At 33.7% G+C, this 20,512-nt stretch overlaps 1 protein-coding gene across 1 annotated transcript; it reads right to left on the minus strand.

The window, feature by feature from the left end:
• Positions 1–15,088: 15,088 nt before the first annotated feature.
• LOC112000457 (probable serine/threonine-protein kinase PBL21) lies at positions 15,089–17,753 on the minus strand. Its single transcript, XM_065781258.1, has 5 exons — positions 17,519–17,753; positions 17,143–17,360; positions 16,898–17,042; positions 15,324–15,451; positions 15,089–15,223 (listed from the first exon to the last, which is right to left on the minus strand). Exons 1-5 carry the CDS (start codon positions 17,646–17,648, stop codon positions 15,089–15,091), a joined length of 756 nt encoding a protein of 251 aa, XP_065637330.1. The 5' UTR covers positions 17,649–17,753.
• Positions 17,754–20,512: the final 2,759 nt, after the last annotated feature.

Consider the following 20,512-nt stretch of genomic DNA (forward strand, 5'->3'; position numbering starts at 1 on the left):
AATTCTTGAATTTTTAAGTTTCTTGTCACAGAAAACTAAAAAGGGTACACGTGTTGTGCTTTAATACGTTAATAGTTTTGATCAATTTTGAGCAGAGTATTTCAGTACAAAACTCACCTTAATACGTCCCTCATTGATTGCATCTATTTTGCATCCCCTTGAATGATAACCTAATCTAATTAACTAGTAACAAACTCAAGTGATGCATGTCAATATATGTTATTTTGTGATGTTATTTAATGTATAGTTTAAAAAAAATTATTTTTCTTGAGAAAAAAGAAAAATCCATAAATATTGAGAAAAAAGAATCACATTTAAAATCTCATAGCAACAAAACAACAAATCCAAGAAAATCTCAAATCAAATCCATCATACCCATTCAAATTTCCTATTCATAGAAATCAAATACATTTGAAATCAAAATCTAAAACAAGCACATGCAATGAACATCAAATCTTAACAATCAAATCTAAATCCTCAAACCCACAAGTTAAACAAAGAGAATCTATACCCTAAACCCACTGATTAAATAAAGAGAAAATAGAAGAACAACGTCAATAACCATTGTCGTAAATCACTGTGGTTGTGGTCATTGGATTCAACTATCACTAAACTCAGTGTAAAGCAAATAAAGGGAGCAAGATTGAATGAAAGTGGGTGAGATCAAAGAGGCTTTGTAGCAAGGAATGAAGAAAACCATGGTGGAAGCGAAAGAGCATATACTCACAGAAGAGAACCTTAGATTGTCGTCTTTGTCTTCTTTGGCAGAGAAAGCGAGATCAAGAGGCTGAGAGCATGAGAGAGGGGTAGCTGAGACTAGGTGGCTGGCGGTAAAGAGAGAGAGAGAGAGAGAGAGAGAGAGAAAGAGACCTAAGAATCTAAGATTAGGTTTAGGGTTTTGAATGGTTAGGATTATAGGATATATATATATATATATAGTGTGGGCAATTTTGTAATTTTACTTCATTCGGGTTCGGTTCGAGTTCAGGTTTGGGATCGAGGTGGGTATTCCTAATACCCGCGTCCAACCCAAACTTGCTATGGGTTGGATTATAAAAACCCAAACCTGCTAATGTTTCATAAGTCGGGTACTCATAGGTCAAATTAATTTTGCCATCCCTAGACCTAACTCCACCCGACTTGTGGGTCAGCCTCCACTTATTGTGTTCTAAATCCTAATCCCGTTAAAGGGTCTTTTAACATGTTATCTTAAACTCACACACACTCTAACATGCGTCTAAACATTCAACATCATCATCCCATTGCATCACATGGTATATAGTCCTAACATTCACCTAATCAGTTCATGTATTATATCTAAGGGCAGTAAACATTAACAAGGCAGAAACATCAAAGAGGCAATAGTATAAGAATCATCACATGCATATTCATCATGACAAGCACGTCCAATCACTTAAGCATGGCATCCTCATATCCAAACATACTATCATTCAAAAGATGCATGTTTATATTCATATATATGACTTACCTCACTACATCACAACACTTATGCATCAGTGCATATTCATGTTATTATCCAAGAATGTGAAACCCTAATCTTTAATCTACTAATTAAACAAAGCAAACATGTTATTCCACTGACCTAAAACATGTGAAAGAAAACTAAGCAAAATAGACAAAACTTGAAGAAGCCTGAATATGGGTTTCTAAGCACGAGCATGTATGCGCATGCATGGGGTATGCATGCACATCCCATGTGCTTGAGTATGCATGTTGTGAGTATGCATACACATGCATGAAGCATGCACATGCTTACAACCCCTAAAACACAAACCTAGAAAACACAAAACAGATGGTTAAAATTGAAAATCTAACAACCAATCATGCTTATAATATAAAGATTAAACAACCTAAACCTCATACAAAGACATCAAAGCAATAAAACACAAAAACAAACAAACAAACAAGAAAAATGAAGAGACAAAGTTTGAACCTTTACCTCAACACTAGAACTCTTTAGAGCTTTGATTTGACCATTTCCCTCAATTAATCTAATCAAGAAAAATACCAAGAAGGTTAGTAATCTTAAAACTCAAAGGTCAAAACCAAAATATGTCCCAATCAAGTAAACTTTAAATTGAGGATGTTTTAGTATAAAAACTCCCTCTTTGATTCACCGTTTTCTAGTGAATTCGACATGTTTTGGTAAAAGAGCCAATATGACTTGTTTATAGTGATTGTAGAGGGGTGTAGGGCGGCTCCCAAATGATGTGAGATTCACTCTATGCAAATTTATGTCCAAAAACTTTCCTTGAAGGTATTCTTAAACCCTATATGCATGCACATGCTCCATATATGCATACACATACTTAAAGGCATGCATGCACATGCTTAGGGTTTGTCCTGCACATTTTCTTTCCCAAAATCATCCTTTTAGTCAAAGTTTCACAAGATTGGGCCCCAAATCAATCTTGGTCCTTCGAGCGATGTTGTCATTGAGGAATGGGGGCTTGAGTTGCAAGGGTACAAAATGATGTGTCTTCAATGGTATGTGGTTGTGAAGTAATGATCAATTGGGTTTGGTGGTAGGTCGTGGGGTGGGTTTGTTGTTGGAGTGGGTTGCAGTGGTTTGATATGTCCAATGATGTCATCGATGGTTGTGGACACATCTAATTTCTAGTGGTTGGTGGTCTAATTTGTCCATTGGTCGGTGGTCAGTTGGGTTTAGTGGTGGGTAGGGGTGGGCTATTAGTGATTTTTGATTGCTTGAGATGTTTTTGAGTTTTTTGACATATGATCTATTTTGAGATGTTTTGGGATTTTGGTGATTGCTAAATTTAAGATGTTTTGGTGATTGTTGGGTTATGGTCTCAATGTGAAGATTACTATGTGTGTTTTGTATGTTTGGTTGCTAAGAAAATGCAAGAAAAGAAAAAAAATCTTGATTTTTTTAATTTTCTGAGTAACCAAACATGTTATTTGGAGAAGAACATGTTCTTCCAACTAAATAATAAAAAGAAATTTTATTTATTTATTTATTATTATTTTTTAAATAGAAGTTTAGAATTTTCTTTCAATTGTTTTTCTGATGTGGCATTATATAAATGCCAAATAATTTTTAAAAAATTTATTTTAATAGCCACAACAGCATCTAAAATGCCAACAATGCACTTTGTCTAACACGTAAGATTTTCCCATTACTAAAATGATAGTAGGGACCAAAATGGTAACTATAATATCCTACACTTCTAATCCAAATGATTAAGTGTGTTTGCATAATCTCATTTATGATCAATATATAATAAATTAAGTTTATTTAACTTAATTAAAAGGTTACATTTTTAATTGTTATGTTACATATATATGCACCTAGTAACTTAGTAAAATACCTTGATATAGGTATATAGTAATTAGGTGTGATGCTTGATATATTATAACATGGTTAAGGTTGTAAATAGGTAGTCAAGAGAAATATTATTATTTTTTAAATAGAAGTTTAGAATTTTCTTTCAATTGTTTTTCTGATGTGGCATTATATAAATGCCAAATAATTTTTAAAAAATTTATTTTAATAGCCACAACAGCATCTAAAATGCCAACAATGCACTTTGTCTAACACGTAAGATTTTCCCATTACTAAAATGATAGTAGGGACCAAAATGGTAACTATAATATCCTACACTTCTAATCCAAATGATTAAGTGTGTTTGCATAATCTCATTTATGATCAATATATAATAAATTAAGTTTATTTAACTTAATTAAAAGGTTACATTTTTAATTGTTATGTTACATATATATGCACCTAGTAACTTAGTAAAATACCTTGATATAGGTATATAGTAATTAGGTGTGATGCTTGATATATTATAACATGGTTAAGGTTGTAAATAGGTAGTCAAGAGAAGGATATTGTGGTAATTTTACCTACACATACAACCAATTAAAGTTAGGCACATGTAATACCAAAGAGTCATACATAGTGACACATGCTATCCTCTTAAACCCAAAGACCAACACTTGGCCGGCCATGTGACTACACTTCCATCTCATTCTAGCTAGTTCTCATTTCTCTACTCTCTCAAAGGAAGAAACATCAAAACACAAAACTCTCTCAAGCACTCTACCCCTCATATTTTCAGGTCTAGCAACTAGAAAGGGAAATTCTTTCATTTCCTTACAAGTTGTCAACCACTATTTCATGCTAGAGTGATTCTAGTTCTACTTCCCCTCAAGAACCAAAAGCTAGGTAAGGGTTCTAGCTACTCTCACCTTGGAATCCATGATTTCTTAATGAAATTTTAGTAAGGATATTTGAGTTTGTAAAATTAGGAAATTGTGAACTTGTAATTATGCATATGATGTTTGAACAAGCTTTGAAACTAATTGGTGGTTATTAGAAGATGAGTTAGGTTCTTATTAATAAATTATTGTATGTGAAAGAAATAAACAAACTATGATAACTACTCACTATGGTTGCTGCCTGAATTTTCATTGAAAGCCGTGATGATTAAAATGGTTAATTGGCTACCTATTAATTTATTCTAACATGTATAGTATAGGTATAAAAATACCCACACAAATTAAAGGTCATTTGCAATTATTTGATGATTTTATGAGAAAATGTGTTAAAGTTGCTACTATGACAAATTCTGTGTTTATAACATGAAAAAGTTGGATTAAATCATATTCTCTGAATTTGGATGCTAAAGGATGTTCTTAAGAATTCTAAGACACGTATGGTTGTAATGGAATTGGTCCCGCATCAATTGAATCAATATAAAAATAATGGTGTAAATTCTAAGTTAAATGAAATTTTGTTGGGACAAATTTTAGTATATTGGCTTGGATGATTTTTAATAAATCATGGTTTTATGCTTTGGCTCTAAAAATGACATGGATCTATGAGAAATCCATAGGAGTGGCTTTGTAAATTGGCATGAAAATTGGATGTGAATTGATAGCCCATTTGTGTTTTATAAGTGAAGTATATGTTGCTAGAATAAGCAGTGAATAATAAGTGACTTACCTAACTTTGAGAATTTAATTCTAAAGTTAGGGTGAATGATTTGAGCTCTAAATTAGTATGCTCATCATTTGGTATGTTTGGATCATAGATAAATTTTTTATTTCTTGGTTTCATGGTTTAGTACTCATAGGAGGGTTTCTAAACCATTCTACTGCTATTTTTATATTGCTGTTTTGTTCAATGTGTTGTGTGTTGTCATATGAGTGTATGGTGATATGACTATGCTTAACGGATTTTATGTTTATGCATGCATTATTGTCCTAATCTTAAGCACATTTTGAAATGAAGTTGGCTTCACTAGAGATATGATATAAATATGAGAATGATGGTTTTTCTTTAGTTTGGTACATCATTTTGTTTGATGTATGCATAATATGTTTTTGGGTACGTATCTCTTTGAGATGGAATTATGATTTCCTTAATTTTGAGAGTTAAGTGTGATTAATGATTAAGAGGGTTTCCTTGATTTTCTTTGGCTATGCTTAAGTGAGAATTGATAATAATAAGATTTGATATTTGGTTTAGGAGTTACCAGCTCCCAAGTCTAAGCTCCTTCAACTTTAGGCTCTCAGTACCTCTACTTTCAGGTGAGAAATAAGTGATATAGTAATTTGGTAAGTCATGAGGTTATTTTAAAATGTATCATGCACTAAAAGGGTTTTGATTAGAGATAAGACATATAATCATGTTTTAGACGAAGATATGTTCATGAGCTTTCAAAACCTTATATATATGATTTAAGCATATTGATGTTATTACATATTTCACGAACATGATATTCAAATAAAATCATGGAAATGCTATTGTTATGAAATGTTATGAAATGTTATGTAAAAGTATGAATTTCAATATGATGTATAAGTATGAAATTTTTTCAGGTTATGTCCTTCGGTATGATTTGAACTCGGCCAGTAGTGGTTAAAATTACTAGCTTTCCATGGAAAACGTTATATGATTGGCCATTAAAAGTGGCATGGACTCTATTGTATGCGCCTTTTTTGGGAACAGCCAACTTGTGGGGGATGCCTATGTCCCCTTGTGGCTGTAAGGGAGTACATCTCGTCCTTGGAGTGGATTGGGTAGAGGGTGAAAAATTGATTCATCGCCTAGATTAGGTCTAGAAACCATATTGGGCCTTTTGGATCACTCATTTACATACATAGGTCTACATACTAGATTATGAGTCCAGAGTTTGTCTACAACTTGGAAAGATGTTAGGCACCCAAAATAGTCCAGTTGTGGACTGGCCTCCATTATGTGTTACTAGGCATACTTAGATAAAGAAGTTATTAAAAGAGCCATAATCCTTAACTTGAACATACATCATGCACTTAATAAAATAACACACACAATATGTTAATGATTACATCACAATATAAAAAGAAAACAAATAAAACACAATTAAACAAAATAAATTAAAAATGGAAAGTTAACAATTAAATATAACACACCAGGAAAAAAGATCAAATAAACCAAACATGCCAAAAAGACTTAAACAAACATGGAAAATAATTAAACACAGATAATTAACCTAAATAGAGTCAAACATAATCAAATAACATGTGAAAAATGATTAAAACAATAAAAACGAGATTTTGCCCTCATCTAGGTTTGGGATGCATACACATACTCAATTATGCATATGCATGGTCGAAACCATGTGCACGCATACTTAATGATGCATACGCATCTTTTAGCCCAGAAACTATAAAATCACATTTTTATGATTTAATCAAAAGCAAAACTAAAGAAACATATGAAAAACCCTAACAATAAATATGATCAATTACATCATGGTTAGATTTACAAGAAATATAACAACAAATAAAATAAATACAACAATTAAACTAACGTCAAAACAATCAAATAAAATACATGTCAATAATTAAACTGACATCAAAATAAATAACATGTTAATATAACATAAGAACCAAATAAAATCACAAAAACAATTAAGGACAGATTATAAGCAACCTAAAATCATATTGATACATATCAAAAGAATTAAAAACAACAAATAAAACAAATACAACAATTAGAAAAACTATATTAATAAACTCATGTGAATCATACTAAACCAAAAAAAAAAAAAAAAATCATGGAAAAAATGCTCACCTTGCTTAAGATTATGAGTATAGAGATTGTTTGACCGACCCCTTAATGCCTATAACACAAAGATTAGATTGAGAGGACAAGAATAATCAAAGAACAAAAAAGTTTTTAGGGATCACTACTTAAGAACAAATTAGTTTTGAAAAGGTTTTGAGAAATCAAATTAGAACATTAGTTTCTGCCTTAGAACTAACTAAAGAGAGGTTTTGAATCTGTAAAAAACGTGCTAAGGTGTTGTGTATGAGTTTTAGAAAAGAGAACTAGGGTTTTAGAGATGATGGAGGCAAAAAATAAACTCTCTCTAGCTAGAGTTTTGATTGGAGACATAAGATGAGTATTTATAAGTTAAAATTAGGGTTTTCGAGGCTATTTAGAGGTCTTTGGACATTCCCAAGGGTTTAGGGGCTGGCCCACATCAAAGATTGATGTTTTGGGCCCTTATAAAAGAAGTTCCATTGCCCAGAAAATGAGTGTGTGTACACACACTTGATTCCTGTGTATGCGTACTATAAATTTGACTACTCTGATGGCCCGAATTCAAACAGCCATAACTCACTTAAAATAAATTCAAATTAGGGAAAATTTGTATTCAAATTGAAGCCCAAGATGTATACTTTCCAATGAAACTAACCTCACTTAGAAATTATTTGTGGATCAAAAGTTATGGTCAAAATAGTGAGCAAATGTCATTTTTCAGCATTGTTTTCAAAGTGATTTGAGCACTTTTGAGTTATGATTACTTCTAGACTATTGTAAACTCTTTAATTACTTTGGTTGATGTATGTCAAACTCATCATTAGGGCTGGGGACCAAAATTTATTATCGGATACAAAATGAGGTGTCTACAATTGCCCTTTTTTTAACTTTGGTTGCACTACAAGTATAGTTAAAAGTCTAAAGAGACAAACATGCAAGCAATTGTGCAAGCATGGGGGCGCGCTTAAAGAAGGTGATTAGTGCAATTCTAACAAGAAGTGTGAAAAACCACATGAGACATAAAAGAAAGTATGAGCTGTTTTCGAGTTTTAAGGACTTCACCTTCATGACACACATACATGCAAGTAATCATGAAAACAAGAAATGTACCTTAAGAGACATTAAAGAAATCTGAGATGCTTTCGAGTTTTAAAGACTCTACTTTTGAGTTTTAAGGACTCTACCTGAAGTTGGGGGAACCACTTTAGTAAGCAATTTACGTCCAAACACAAATAGACCACTTAAGAATGAGAAATTTACGCTAAAGGGACCACTCAACTAAGCAATTTCTATCCAAACGCAAGCAAATCACTCAAGAATAAGCAATTTACGCCAAATAGACCATTCGACCGAGCAATTTACATCCAAAAACAAACAGGCCACTCAAGAATGAGCAATTTACACCAAAGACACAAGTAGTCATACATGACTCACACAAACACACAATCGCACAAGGTTTGCAAAAACAAACACACAAGATTTATGCAAACATGCAAAAATGCAAAACATACACAGACTCACATAAGAAAAAGAACACACATTCACACAAGAGTGAAGCAAATAAACACACAAGGCTCACATAAACATCAAAGAAACATGTGATAAATAAATAAAAAAAAAACTATAAACAATCACACACAACTTACATGAACAACGAAGATGTATGCAAAAGTTTAGTAACACAAAACATAATCACACAAGACTCGCATCAAACACCAAAGATGCATATGATTACAAAAGATAACAACATGGATGAACACAAAAACAAATGGGCAAACAAGCATAACAAAACATGCAAACACACATGATGCTAAACAAGATGGGCCTAGGGCCCAAGACAAAACAAGGATGGGCCTAAGGCCCAACACAAAGCAAGAAAAGGCCTAAGGCTCAAATAAAGTATGAGATGGGCCTAAGGCCTAAGATGAAACGAGGACACAAAAAAAGCAAACAAAAATGTGAAAAACCACATGAGAATATGATTTTAAAGAGTATATATGATTTTTTTTAATAAGAATATATATGATTTTAAAGAGTTAATATTAAGTTTAATAACATTGTAAGAAATGAAAGAAACACAGTCTAAAAGGTTTTTGTTATATTATTCTGATAAGAAAAAGTACAATTATTTCTATAAAAAGTATGTAAGTTGATGATGGATAAAATCAGTTTGGTTGAACACTTCGGCTTCGGTGGGCTACGGCGTTTGCAGAGGCCTGTAAAAGAAGAAAAAAATCAAAGGATGACCGGGGTGGACCGGCCAAATATCCTCCGATGGTGAAGTTAGTGTCTTCCCTTGTATGGAGTTCTAACTGTATTGTGTGTAAAGATCTCAGAATATCATACCTTTACATAGTTCGGACCGGTTCTTATATAGGGTACTTTAGGGCGGTTATTGGTTCAATAACTTCCCCCAGATTTGTGGAATCCGGACATAACTTCTTCAACGGCTATAAAAATCATAACCGCTGCTGGAAGCTACATACTTGGGAGAAATTGACGGCGATGAACACGGGTTGATTAACTGCTTCAGAATTTGCTAAGTATCGTGTGGTCGTCCATGTGCAATGCTTATGGACGACCCTTTGTCATGCTGTTCTTTGGTCGTCCATGCGATTCATCCGTGGACGACCCTTTTGACTTGATTACGGGGTCTACCCAATTGGTCGACCTCTGTGGGAAGAGAGGTCTGGACGAATAGGAGATGGCCTAGTTGCTTGCCAAACTGCATGTCATGGACGACCCCTCTGGACGAACCACATGTGCCATTTTTCGCTATCCCATCATAAGTTATTATTATGAATAGAATAAAATACTATGCATGAAAATATGTTCTCCTATCTGAATATCCATAAAATTAAATGCTTTGGTTTATACGCATTCTTATTAAATTCTCATGTAACTTAACCTTACTGACCTGTGTAGCTCACTCTTTTCACTCTTTTAGTTAATAGGTTTTATCTTGGAGCAGAGGAAGCCTTAGTCAAGTTTTGAAAGGAGCTGGTTTTAGTTTTAAAAGTACAATCCTATTTTGGTAGTTTGATGTTTAGCTCTATAGTATTATGTATTTTAGGATCTATTGATGGGACTTGTATATTTTAGTTTAATCAAAGATGTATTATGTGAAAGTACGAAATTTGAGTAATTGGTGGATTAAGTTATTCCTTAAGTATAGTGTAGATGTTCTAAATATCAAGTGAAAATTTTATATCAAGAAAGTAAAGAAATAAGAATGAAAAAAGAAAAAGAAAAGAGGAAAGCTTTTGTTTAAAGTTTAGTTAGTTCTTTTTAATTTCAGTGTAAGGACACGTAAATTAGGGGTCCAAACCCACCTAGAATAGTGAAGCTTGTACCACCCAACTAGGCCCAAATAGATATATTTGTTTAGAGAGTGGATAAAATAAGTCAGGCTCAAGTTTGAAGATTCAAACAGGAAGGGAATGAACAGAAGTTAAAAACAAGTATATTGATGGTTTCTTACAAACTCACTCGAGGACGATGTTCTTATGCAAGGTTACACACTGTTCTCTCTCTTCCTATTGTTCTTGTTCTAATCTCTTTTTCTTGATTTTTTGCGGGGGCTTCATCTGGAAGTTCTCTTCCTTTATATACTCCCATGCTTCTTGCATCCTAGCCCTCCATCTGCAATCCTCTAGTTCCTCCTTAGGACATTTGTCCCATTAGACTCCTGTTGAATGTGGTAGAAGGAGCTGCTTAGCTATGAACCTATTGTTCAAGGGTCATTTCCTCATCAATGTAGCTAATAAAATTGTTGCCAACCATTTAATGCGGAGGTAGTAGGTAAGCTTTCACAGGAAACTTCTCTCAACTACCTTCACTCTCTCTCTAAACGTTATTCTCTTCGTCTAGATTTCTAGGAGGTATTTTGTCTCTTCCCCTCCTTTCCACGGGCAACCCCACTCCTCAGGCTTAAAGTGCTTTCTCCATGTTGAGGCTCATTTTTTTTAAAAAAAGCCCAACAGGCCCAAGGCCTAGAGTTGCGGACAAACTGAAAGAAAAAGAAAAAAGAAAAGAGAAGGCATATGAATGGTTTAAGGGTCCATGAGATGGGTTCAGAAGAAGCAAATGGGCTTGAATAAGCCCGGAAAGAAAAAAAAGAAACAAATCTGTGGAAAGGATAAGGGAAAAGGAAGAATGGGCCATAGCAGGCCCACTGTAATAAGAAAAAAAGAAAAGAGAAAGTAACAGGCAAATGGGGAACCCATAAGCCTAAAGGAATAAAGTTTATAGAGAAAATTGGGCCAAGAAAGCCCTAAGTGAGTTAGCAAAATCCATGTGTGAAACAAAATCAACGGGCCAGGGATGCCCATAAGAAAAACAAGGGACATTGGAGCCTGCAAGAAATAGAAAAGAAGCCCAGCAAGCATACTAGGCTACGGAGAAGAAAAAAACACACAGCAGGTTCGAAAGGGCCCAGCAGGATTGAGTTGAGCAGCAAGAGTAACAAACATGGCACGGCAGGAGGTGCAAAGTCACAAAGCAAAACGCCCAAACTAAAGGGAAGCCCACTACGGAGCTCAACCCTCCAAAGAAAGAGACAACACATGGACATTGGCCTGTTGGGAAAACAACCCACATCAGAAAATGCCAAAAAGCGCACGGTAAGATATGCGCGCCCATTTTCAGACCTCGACAAATGAATGAAACACCAATAAGGTAACGCATGCGAACGACCCAGGCATCATCAGCCTATACCCAGCCACTATGGGAAAGGGTGACGTCTTGGGTGAGGGCATGGTCTGGCGGTGGGGAGAGGAGCGGGGACCCATTCTACGTTTCTTGCCCAGACTCTTTCGGAGGGCACAGTCCTGCTGGAATGACATGCCACCTAAAAGAGGCAAGGGTGGGTAAGGACCGCTGGGTGCATGCCATGAGAGACCGAGAGAGAGAGAGGACACACTGGACGAAGTAGAAAACGAAGCTTCGTTGTCTGAAAGCCACGGGTCGATGGTGGATCAGAACCATTTTGACTTGGTAAGCGAATGGCAAAAGGCTACGATAGTAGAATAAGGCCATAGAAAGGCTAGAACAGTAAAATCGGCCACGACAGGCCCTATATAAGGGACCCGTGGCTGTGTGCAAAGGAAAACGGGGGGAATAAAATTAAATGCTTTGGTTTATACGCATTCTTATTAAATTCTCATGTAACTTAACCTTACTGACCTGTGTAGCTCACTCTTTTCACTCTTTTAGTTAATAGGTTTTATCTTGGAGCAGAGGAAGCCTTAGTCAAGTTTTGAAAGGAGCTGGTTTTAGTTTTAAAAGTACAATCCTATTTTGGTAGTTTGATGTTTAGCTCTATAGTATTATGTATTTTAGGATCTATTGATGGGACTTGTATATTTTAGTTTAATCAAAGATGTATTATGTGAAAGTACGAAATTTGAGTAATTGGTGGATTAAGTTATTCCTTAAGTATAGTGTAGATGTTCTAAATATCAAGTGAAAATTTTATATCAAGAAAGTAAAGAAATAAGAATGAAAAAAGAAAAAGAAAAGAGGAAAGCTTTTGTTTAAAGTTTAGTCAGTTCTTTTTAATATTAGTGTAAGGACACGTAAATTAGGGGCCCAAACCCACCTAGAATAGTGAAGCTTGTACCACCCAACTAGGCCCAAACAGATATATTTGTTTAGAGAGTGGATAAAATAAGTCAGGCTCAAGTCTGAAGATTCAAACAGGAAGGGAATGAACAGAAGTTAAAAACAAGTATATTGATGGTTTCTTACAAACTCACTCGAGGACGATGTTCTTATGCAAGGTTACACACTGTTCTCTCTCTCTCTCTTCCTACTGTTCTTGTTCTAATATCTTTTTCTTGATTTTTTGCGTGGGCTTCATCTGGAAGTTCTCTTCCTTTATATACTCCCATGCTTCTTGCATCCTAGCCCTCCATCTGCAATCCTCTAGTTCCTCCTTAGGACACCTGTCCCATTAGACTCCTGTTGAATGTGGTAGAAGGAGCTGCTTAGCTATGAACCTATTGTTCAAGGGTCATTTCCTCATCAATATAGCTAATAAAATTGTTGCCAACCATTTAATGCGGAGGTAGTAGGTAAGCTTTCACAGGAAACTTCTCTCAACTACCTTCACTCTCTCTCTAAACGTTATTCTCTCCGTCTAGATTTCTAGGAGGTATTTTGTCTCTTCCCCTCCTCTCCATGGGCAACCCCACTCCTCAGGCTTAAAGTGCTTTCTCCAGAGGAACGAGCGATGGTCTCAGTGGTTTTATCCTTCCTCGGTCCTCAGGCCTCCACAATCAGGCTCAAGCTTAATATTAGCATGTCAGTCATAGTTACAAATCCGAGTATTTGGTTTGGGTCATTACAATAGTAGTTTTCAATTTTCAAGGACCAACTTAGGTTCCCTAATAAAGTAGCAACTAAAATAGAAATTGGCCCAAAATATAGGAACCAAATGTATTTTCCTCTATGTTTTAATACCCATAACTTTTAGATGATCATAAGTTCAATTAATTATTTTATATTTAACTATATTAGCACCTAGTATGTGTGCATGTGCGTGTGTGTGTGTGTATATATACAAATATATCAAACCTCAAGTTCACAAGGTTATTTGCAAACACATTTTTATGTTTGAGTTTGGCTTGTTTTAAATAATTGTTTAGCTTAAACTTACTTTATTTGCTAAATAAACACAGACAAGCCTTTCCTAAGTAAAGCTCAAATTATTCAAAAAGAGCTCAATTTACAACCCTATCTAAAACATCTATTAGCAACTTACTACTTCAGTTCTTTTTCTCGCTTCTTTTTCGTTGTCTGAAGCGCTGACCCCAAATCCAATCAAATGCACAAGTAAACAAAAATGTGATAACTTGTTATTCCAGCAGTGCTTCCCATGCAATATACATCATATTTGCGGACCTCATGCGAGGCTAAAATCATATACACGAATCAACTTCATGACTGCAATTGATACAGAACAAGTAATCCTATAAAACGGTAGTGAAATCAAATAGAGAAATAACTGAATCCTTCTAAAGTTCCAAATTCCCAAATTGATCAGGACAGATAATCATCTGTTTTTACATTCCAACTACATTGCCATAAAGTTGAACAGCTTGTAAACCCTCAAGACGCTTGACAACATCCTTCATGGAAGGACGCTTATCAAGTTCTATTTGAATGCAGCGCATGGCAAGCTCAGTTATCATTATTCCATCAGAAGCATAAAAGCCAGGGTCTTCAACGAGGCTTTCATGCACAAGATAACGATTAGGCCTATAGTGCTTAATTCCAGGCCCAACGGTAAACCAAAGTCTTCAGAGTATCTTCCTTGTCCACAATTCTTTTTGTTATTAGCCCCAGGAGAACAACTCCATAAGAGAAGACATCGTGGTAGGTTACCTCAAATCCACGTTCCTCTGGTCCACCTGACAAACTCAATAATCAATTTCCAGTGAGTAAGAAATACTCAAAAAAACATAGTTTTTCTAGATAAATCCATTAGTGTAAGCCGTTAGAGGCTCTTATTATAATGCTGTTATAGCTCGTCAAAACATGACGAATGCTTTACATTGTATACAGCCTGGTCCATAATGAAGTTGTCCAACTCCTACGGCATAAAAATTAAGAGAGAAGAAAAGAAAGAAAATTGAATACTAATACTAGATGAACAAATCTAAAAGCATGCATTGAATTGAAAACATGTAAGTAACTTCAAGCCTCAATACCTAAGGGGAAGTCTTCTGGATCATCATAGCCAACAGTCAACAATTGCTCTTTGGGGCGTGTCAGCTTACCAAGAATACCTCCACTCATAGTTGAAAAGTCAAATATCTTTGGGTTAATGCTGTTATAGCTCGTCAAAACATGACGAATGCTTTACATTGTATACAGCCTGGTCCATAATGAAGTTGTCCAACTCCTACGGCATAAAAATTAAGAGAGAAGAAAAGAAAGAAAATTGAATACTAATACTAGATGAACAAATCTAAAAGCATGCATTGAATTGAAAACATGTAAGTAACTTCAAGCCTCAATACCTAAGGGGAAGTCTTCTGGATCATCATAGCCAACAGTCAACAATTGCTCTTTGGGGCGTGTCAGCTTACCAAGAATACCTCCACTCATAGTTGAAAAGTCAAATATCTTTGGGTTGCAATCCTAAACATCACATTAAAAAGTCAAGGATAAAGCAAAAAAAAGAGTAAAAAGAGAGAAAAAGATGGATTTACTGATAGCTATCAAGAGTCAATTACTGAACTTGATCAAGAATTATATGAGCTGCGTTAATGTTGCGCACTAAATAGGGCTTTTTTGGATCATGAAGAAATTCAAGTGCGCGAGCAAATCCAAGAGCCACTTTAATCCTTTGAAGCCAAGTAAGACTACCTAAACACAAACATAAGGAATTTAATGACAGTAATAACAATTTATCTACAAAAGTAAAAATTATAACCTCACTACCAAATTTTAACATATTTGGATAAATACAACCAATTCACTACGTTCCAACAAAAGTCCAATGTATTTACCATATTACAACTGAATCACCTGTGACTAGGGGTGTCAAATGAGTGGGTTTGGGGTGGGCATAATTGGGTTGGGTATAATTGGGTTGGGTATATAAAACTCATTCACCCATTAAAACCCATTTAACTAATTGCTTTTAACCCAAACCCAACCCAACTCAATTATAATGGGTAAACTCCAACCCACTCAATTATCAAAATTACTAAAATGCCTATAAACACATTAACAGCTCAGCAACTGGAAAATGGAGAAATAAGATAAGAAACTATAAGTGGTCCAGCGTTTGGTTGCTGAGAAAAAAAAGAAAACAAAAATAAAAGAAGACAAAACCTCTATTCCGCGTTTGGTTGCCAATAAAATGATAGAGAAAATGGGAAGAGAAATTAAAAAAATGAGAAATCCAGATCTCTCATTATTCAAATGCCAGCAAAACACCAACATTAAAATTAAGCAAACATCATTTTCCTTCCATTACCTCCGTGAAAACACTGAAATAAATGAGAGCTTGGTTTTTTTTTTTTTTTTTTTAAATTATGAAAAGGGCTTGGTTGAATTTGAGTATATTGTATTTGGATTAAATGGGGTTCAATGAGTTTTTAGTTAAAACCCAATAATCATTGGGTCTAATTGGGTTGATGCCCATTTAACCCGACTAACAATTGGGTGAGTTTGTGTTCAATTAGAGTGAGTGGACATATGAGTTTGGGCTTACTTTGCCACCCCTACTTGTGACCTCAAAATAAAAATAGGTTTTTTCTTGAAAAAACCAACCCTGGGACCCCCCAAAAAAATAAATCTTACACCACCAGTTGGACAATCCCATGTTTTCCAAGATGCTTCATCCATAATATAAATCCACATTCAAGTTTGAAAAAAATGACAATTAATAGATTTTAAAGTAAAGCAGGAACAAGGAGAGAAGTTAAAATATAAAATTAGAGTGGATTTGTGATACATATCAAATGCCAATTTTTTTAAATTGGTAAGTTACTCATACACCGAATGGGTCTTAAACCCACAACTTCACCCTCCACATAGCAGTTGTAAAGGGAAGAGGTGGTAGTTGAGCTAGAACTCATTGGCAATTTTAAGATATGCTATTTTCAATAATTTGGGAGTCTTATTCTATTACACCAAAAATTGAGATATAGTAAAAATCTAGCGCACCACCAAAATTATATTTAGTTTTATACCGATTGATTTGAATTAAAATGACACTTCTCCTATAACAATGGATTGGGCACAAATGAGACATTTAGATGGAGCCAATCTTATAGCAAAAAAATAGAACAACAATAGTAATACCTGTGGTAGCCAAGTTATGAACAGTATCCAAAGGATTGAGGTCATAAACAACAGCTTCAAGGAAGCGTCTATTAGAATAGCCTAACAAATTTACTACGTTTGGATGTTGTTTTGCACTTGGTTGTGTTAAAAACATTACTTCTTCCTGTCACAAATCGTGTAAAAAAAATGATCACTTCCAAATGCGAAAACAGGAAACACAAAAAATAATTGCAAGAACTTAATTAAGTAAAAAACATATATACATTAGTACTTTCATTTGCGTTGAGATAACACGATGATCGTAGAGTATAATCCCAAATCTTCACAGTGACAACCCAATCTTCAAAAGGAAGCCAACCATGTCGGATTGTCCCACGGTACAGTTTGCTAAATAAGGTTTCTCCAATCAAATTTTTTTCATTAAAATTGTCAGTCATATCAGCCAATTCTTCCATTGAATATAAGAGCGGCTTGTGAGATCCTACCCAACATAACACAGGAGATACAGAATTTCTTCAATTATTTAAATAAAACAGAGAGAGAGAACGAAAGAAAGAATGAATGAATGTAGATTAATGAGAATAATGTAAACAAACCCCAATAAAATAAAAACGCAACTGATTGATAGAAAGTAGATACCAATGGAAGGAAGAGATTTATGGACAGGCAAAACGCGGGGTGGAGCGAGACGGTCGCGTTGTATAACTTGCTCTCTATGTTCAAGAAAAGCCTTTTGGTAGATTAACGATTCCCTGGTTTCCGCTTCCATTCTTCTCAGCAACAAACAACACCAAAACCCTAATTCTTTAAAGTTTAAACTTCTCTTCTCTCCTCTCGCTCCTTTGTCCTTCCTATTAGTACTCACTACTCAGTATTTCCCATCCTTTACTCCGACTCGGACACCAACAAATATATACCGCATGTAAAGGCTTTTTTTAATTTTAAATAAAATAAAATGTAAAGTACTATTTTAATTCTTACATTATCAAAAGTTTGTTTTTTACCCCTAAATTTTAAACAGTTCATATTTTATCTCTAAATTATTAAAAAATTCATATTTCATTCTTAAACAATTGAAAATATTTTATTTATATCCTTAAATTTTACTAAAAGTTTGTTTTTCATCCTTAAATTATTAAAAAAAAAAAATTCTTTATTCTTATTTTTGTCTTTATACTATTCAAACAAACTGTTAGTAAAGTTATTCTAAAAAAAAAAAAAAACTGTTAGTAAAGTTTAGGGGACCAAAATAGTGTTTTACCCTAAAATAAAAGTTGAGAATATCTATATCTATACTATCATTTAAGACGCTTTCCATATTTGAAATCCTGAATTTTGATGTCCAAATTCCTTCAAAATTATCCGTTTGTAAAGGTTAAATGATAGGGTTAGATAGGTAAGATTACTAATTAAAAAAAAAAAAAAAATTGCCTACAAAAATGGGAACACTCCCACTAAGTACTAACCCACTTATTCTAAACAATCCGTACATTTTTTTTCTTTAAAGAAAATTAGAAAAACTAAGTTAAATAACACAGTTTTTTAATATTTTATTTAAAATAAAAAATAAAAACACCCTTACGTTTGGTAAAAAAAGACTCAATTAAATAGATATATAAACTTTTGATTTCACTCTCCCACATTTAACCCCCATAAAAACTCCTACAATTTAAAATGCTCTTTTTATTTATTTATTTATCAAATTTAAAATGCTCTTAATCTTTATATATCTCTATATATTCACAGAATTCAAAAAGTTAGTTATAGTTTCAAAAAAATGTTAAAAATATCCCTAATCTAATTAGATAATCCTTATTCTTAAAAAATAAAAACTGGGGTTAAAATTGTAATTCAAAAAAATTAAAAAAAAAAAAAAAAAAAACCTACCAGAGAAACTTTTCCTTAAAAATTAGGACATTCTCTATTTAAATTTAAATATATCACACACACATTTGATTCATTTTTTCCTAGAAACTAGAACACACTAAACCCAGCATTGTACTCTATTTCAATTTCTAAATTTTAGTTTCTTAAAATTCATTTATGTGTAACCTTACTAACAATAAATAAATTCAAATTAAAAAATTACATTAAACTCAAAAAAAAAAAAAAAAAAAAAGCTTCATCGCACGTGTGGAGTGCGTGTGATGAGGTTAGTGTGTGTGTGTGTGTATTCTTTAATATCTATACTATATATCTATATCTATCTTCTATAGAATCTATATCTAAACTACTTTTTAAAGGTGTCTCATTTTTGTGGTTTGAAATTATCTATGCAATCTAGGTTTAAATAGAGACAAAATGGGTATTCCTAGATTGGAATATGAATGGTTCCAATTCTCCCATATTCCTTTAATCACTAGAATACTTTGCCTAGGTTTTTAATTTCATTTTTGATTTACATGTTTCTTTGTTTTTCTTTTATTTTTCTTTAATGAGTTAGAATATAATAAATGAGAAATCCCATTCCCATTCCCATATATCAATTTATAAGGTAAAAAATAAAAAGAAAAAAAGAAAAAAAAAAGAGTTAAAATGCAAAATTGACCTTCTAAGTTTCACTAGAATTCATTTTAGTCTTTTTACTTTCTTTTTTTTTTTATTCATTTAAGTAGTTTCAACTTTATTTAATTAGGGCATCTTCATCAACTTCTGCTAAAAATTTTTAAAATAAAATTATGAAAATATTTTTCAATCATTAATTAGATTTTTTTTAATATAAAATTTTTGAAGAAATTAATTAAAAATTCGCACAATTAACCGCAACATTTTATCAAAGTTTATCANAAAAATGTGGTTCTGATTTCTTTTTTAAGCATGAAAAGTTACTAATGAACAAGGAATATATTAACCCTACATCAGTAGTAGAAACTATGCTTCAAGAATTATGGTAATGGTACATAATACAACTTCCTGGCAATCACTTAGAGAGAAGTTTAAGCAATAAACATCTAAACCTCTCCTCGATAATTAAAAGCAAAACTAGCTTTTAGCTGTTTTTGCAGTGTATCCAACCAAGAACATTCAAGTACTTGGATCCAAACAATTCCCTTTCCTGGGCATAGGCATAGCAGAGCATTATGATGGTTGTTGATAAGCTGAAAACCACCACATCAGATCTCTTAAAGTTCTCCGATTGTGGTAGATATCAATCTTCAGCAAGACATGAGAAGAAGCTCTCAATAGTCAGTGCAAAGCAGGAGAGTGATATCTCCATTTGCCTGCTTTTCTTCTCAATGGGCAATGCCAGGCCAGTTGGGAACTCTACAAGTGCATAAAGGGTTATTTGTAAAGCAAAAGCATGCATTTACCATTGGAATTTTGCATCTCTTGAAAATCCTAAAAGGCAGGCATGTCCACACCCTGATCATAACAATAATAATGGGATTTCTGAATATCACAGATCATTTTCTCAATGATTAAACTTTTGTCTTTGCTATTAAAATTTTAAAAAAGTAATAATAATAAGAATACACCTGCATAATTACCAATCATGAAATATAGTGAAGTAATCAATATATCATATTATATATAATAAAAGTTGGGCTTAGACGCCGTGGTTGCGCCAAGTGGCGGCACCAAATTGTAGAAATTTTCTTAGATTTTTAGATTTTAAGAAAAAATATATATATA

Source organism: Quercus suber, unplaced genomic scaffold (assembly GCF_002906115.3).
Source record: "Quercus suber isolate HL8 unplaced genomic scaffold, Cork oak 2.0 scaffold_261, whole genome shotgun sequence".
Lineage (NCBI taxonomy): Eukaryota > Viridiplantae > Streptophyta > Magnoliopsida > Fagales > Fagaceae > Quercus > Quercus suber.

What these genes read in the sequence shown, in the direction of transcription:
- LOC112000457 (XM_065781258.1), bottom strand. Translation starts at nt 17,648, where the DNA reads ATGGAAGCGGAAACCAGGGAATCGTTAATCTACCAAAAGGCTTTTCTT. An exon ending in TAAATCTCTTCCTTCCATTG is followed by an intron (nt 17,361 to 17,518) that starts GTATCTACTTTC and finishes TATGTTGGGTAG; the next exon opens with GATCTCACAAGCCGCTCTTA. An exon ending in ACGCAAATGAAAGTACTAAT is followed by an intron (nt 17,043 to 17,142) that starts GTATATATGTTT and finishes GATTTGTGACAG; the next exon opens with GAAGAAGTAATGTTTTTAAC.